Here is a 2,852-nt window from a genome sequence, read left to right on the forward strand (position 1 = left end):
ACGAGACCCCAGGAGAGGGGAGGAGGGGGAGGATTCAGAAGGGAGAGGAGGAGGAGGGGAGGACGAAGGTGAGGGCGCGGCTTCGAGTGGCGGCGCTGAGAGGTTCGACGCCAGGCGAGCTGTCGAGGAGAGAGGGAGGACTCACAAAGGCACTGGTGGTTTCCGGCGATCGAGGCCTAAAACCTCCCGGCACTCTTCCTCGCCTTCGACTTCGCACAGAAGAATAGAAGAAGAGGATGAGGAGTTGGGAGACGAGGAGGAGCACAGCAAGGGGTCCCGACGTGCCAAGCCGAGTCGATCTTTGTCATCCTCATCGACATCATCACCCTCGAGGAGGCGGTCCTCTGACAGACACGTCTACCAATCGGAGGACCGCTTTGGCGTGGCTGACATCATGAACGAAATCCTATCGCCCATCACAGAGGACGATGAGGACGAGGAGGAAGAGGACAGCGTACATACAGAGAACGATGGCGTGGATGGAGGGAGATGAGGTTGTGATCTTGGAGATTAGATGATCTGCAGAGACAGTAAGATCTTCCCCAACAAACAGCCCTGGCTGGAGTTTGCCGTGATGACCTGAGTGGAATTAACTTCTATTATTTACTACTTTTTCCTGCCTGTGTTTGGCGTACTCTTCGCTGACTCTTTGTCCTCGAGGAGTTACTGTGTCTTTTCTGGTTGTTTATTCCCCGCCTCTGATAAGCCTGCTGGGATTGACTCTCTCCCTCTGTATCTTCTCACCCATCTGGCCATGGAGAGGGATGGTCTCATTGGCCTTCATTTGTCTCTGAAGGAAACCTTTCGGGTATTTTTGGATTCCCAGCGTGGAGATTCTCATTCCCCTTTTGTTCATGCCGGCTATATCTTCACTCTGTCACCTTGCTTGTTTTTCAAGTTCCGCCCTCATTTTCAAACCAGTTTCTCACATTTAAATTACAGATAAACTTGTTTAGATTCTAATTCTAACGTGTGTGTGTGTTTGCGCGTGTGTGTGTGTGTGTGCATGTCCCCCAGTACGGCAGCAGGACGCGCCGTGTCAAGCTGGTGATGGACCGGGAGTACGAGACCAGTTCCACCGGCGAGGAGAGCGCCCCGGAGCCCCAGCGGCCCAACCACCTCGCGTCGTCCGTCAAAAGCCACGGCAGCAACAATGGCAGCGTCTACGTGGCGCAGAACGGCTCCATCGTCCGCACCCGGCGCGTGGGGCCGGGCGTGGTTCAAGCGCACACCAACCCCACCAACAACAACCTGCTCAGCTCTCCTGTCCTCAGCTCCAGGCTGGCCAAACACTTCCGCAAGCTGGAGAAAATGGCCGCCACGCTAGAGGAGCGCATTCCCCTGAACAACCACATAATAGCCGCTGCGGGGGAGGTCAGCGACGAGGGTCTCAGCAGCTTCCGGAGGGCCAACTCCGAAATGGCCGCCCCTGCAACCGCCACCTCCTCGCTCTCCAATGACGAAGAGAAGGCGTTAGACGGGGGACCTCTTCACGTGTCCTCGGGGCCGACCGGCAGTGATCACGCTGCAGGTGTGGTGTCCGGGGCGACCCTTGTCGCCGCGGCTCAGAGCAGCACAGAGAACATTCCAGACGCCTCAAGGGAGAAGGAGGGGGAGGGCGGCGAGGAGACAGTGGGATTGGAGGAGGAGGAGGGGGAGGAGAGAGAGTCGGAGGTGGACGTTGGCAGAGCGACGGCCGGAGAGCTCGCGGAGTGTCTGAGTGACAGAACGCAGTCGGACGAAGAGGAGCTGTGGATGGGTCAATGGAACAACCTGCAAATCCCCATGACCAAGCTCTGACCGACTGACCTGGACGCAGGTCTGCTTTTGACAAGACATCTCTGATGTAACCTACGGCCGTTGAGTAGAACTGAAGGGACACATTTACTTCTGCATCAAGTGAAAATGATTGAAACAGTTTTTGCAGTACATTTTAAGATCAAACATCGTCCAAGCTGCATTGACACTTGAAATGCTCCCAGCGCCAAGACGGATTATCAGATCAATCATATCAGATGATTATCTGTGTTTTCATAATTTGGGGAAACCGCTGAACCGCATTGAGATGACTCTATATTTCTACTTTGCTATATATCGAACTGAGTGACTTTATCGACCACAAGAGGCCAGCTGTGAACCCTTAACCGGACTGGAAAAACATGTTTCATTTAGTGTTGCAACTCATCTACTGCTGTTGTCAACATTTGACATCAAATTGTTACAGTTTTATATACAAATCAAAATGCAACCTTAATAAAAAAAAATAAAAACATAATAAAACCTGAATAATCTGTTGTCAAGAATTTACTGATGGTATATTAACCACATGTTATCTATTCGCAAAGTTGGTTGAAATTATTTAACACATTAATATATTGGTTAGAAAGATTGATTGAATTGATATTAAGTGTACTGCCCCCTTTTGAGGTTTAAAGCCAATAAAGGGTTTTAATACACTTTTACAAACATACATTCATATATCAGCTGAGATCGGTGAGACTTTTGGAGATGGTTGGGCTCTGGGTTGGTTATATTTAGGTCATGGCATAGTTCTACTTAACAGAATTCCCAAGAGAAAATGTAATGTTAACTTGTAAATGGTCAGTCATTTGGTGAGGTCGCATGTCAATGACGTCAAATGCAAGCCTAGTAACATGTTTGTATCGAAATAGAAAGTAATATCAACCTATTTTTTTTTTTGTTTAAGTTTTTTAATTTCGGAAAATACTTTTCAGACCGAGAGAATCACTTTCGACCAACATTTGTGTTTCTGATCTTAAACGTTGTGTTTTGTTTTAAAAACGATGGTGCTTCACTTCCAGACGTTGGCATAAGGGTTAGAACCCTTGGCA

The 2,852-nt window shown here is 49.3% G+C and overlaps 1 protein-coding gene across 1 annotated transcript; it reads left to right on the top strand.

Moving 5' to 3' along the window:
- Positions 1 to 829: 829 nt before the first annotated feature.
- On the top strand, positions 830 to 1,800 carry LOC307090281 (uncharacterized protein; the record flags this gene model as incomplete). Its single annotated transcript, XM_079756858.1, has 1 exon — positions 830 to 1,800. The coding sequence occupies exon 1, from the start codon at positions 1,051 to 1,053 to the stop codon at positions 1,798 to 1,800; it is 750 nt and encodes a 249-aa protein (XP_079612984.1). The 5' UTR covers positions 830 to 1,050.
- Between the last annotated feature and the right edge of the window lie 1,052 nt (positions 1,801 to 2,852).

Source organism: Pollachius pollachius (assembly GCF_949987615.1).
Source record: "Pollachius pollachius genome assembly, chromosome: 19".
Lineage (NCBI taxonomy): Eukaryota > Metazoa > Chordata > Actinopteri > Gadiformes > Gadidae > Pollachius > Pollachius pollachius.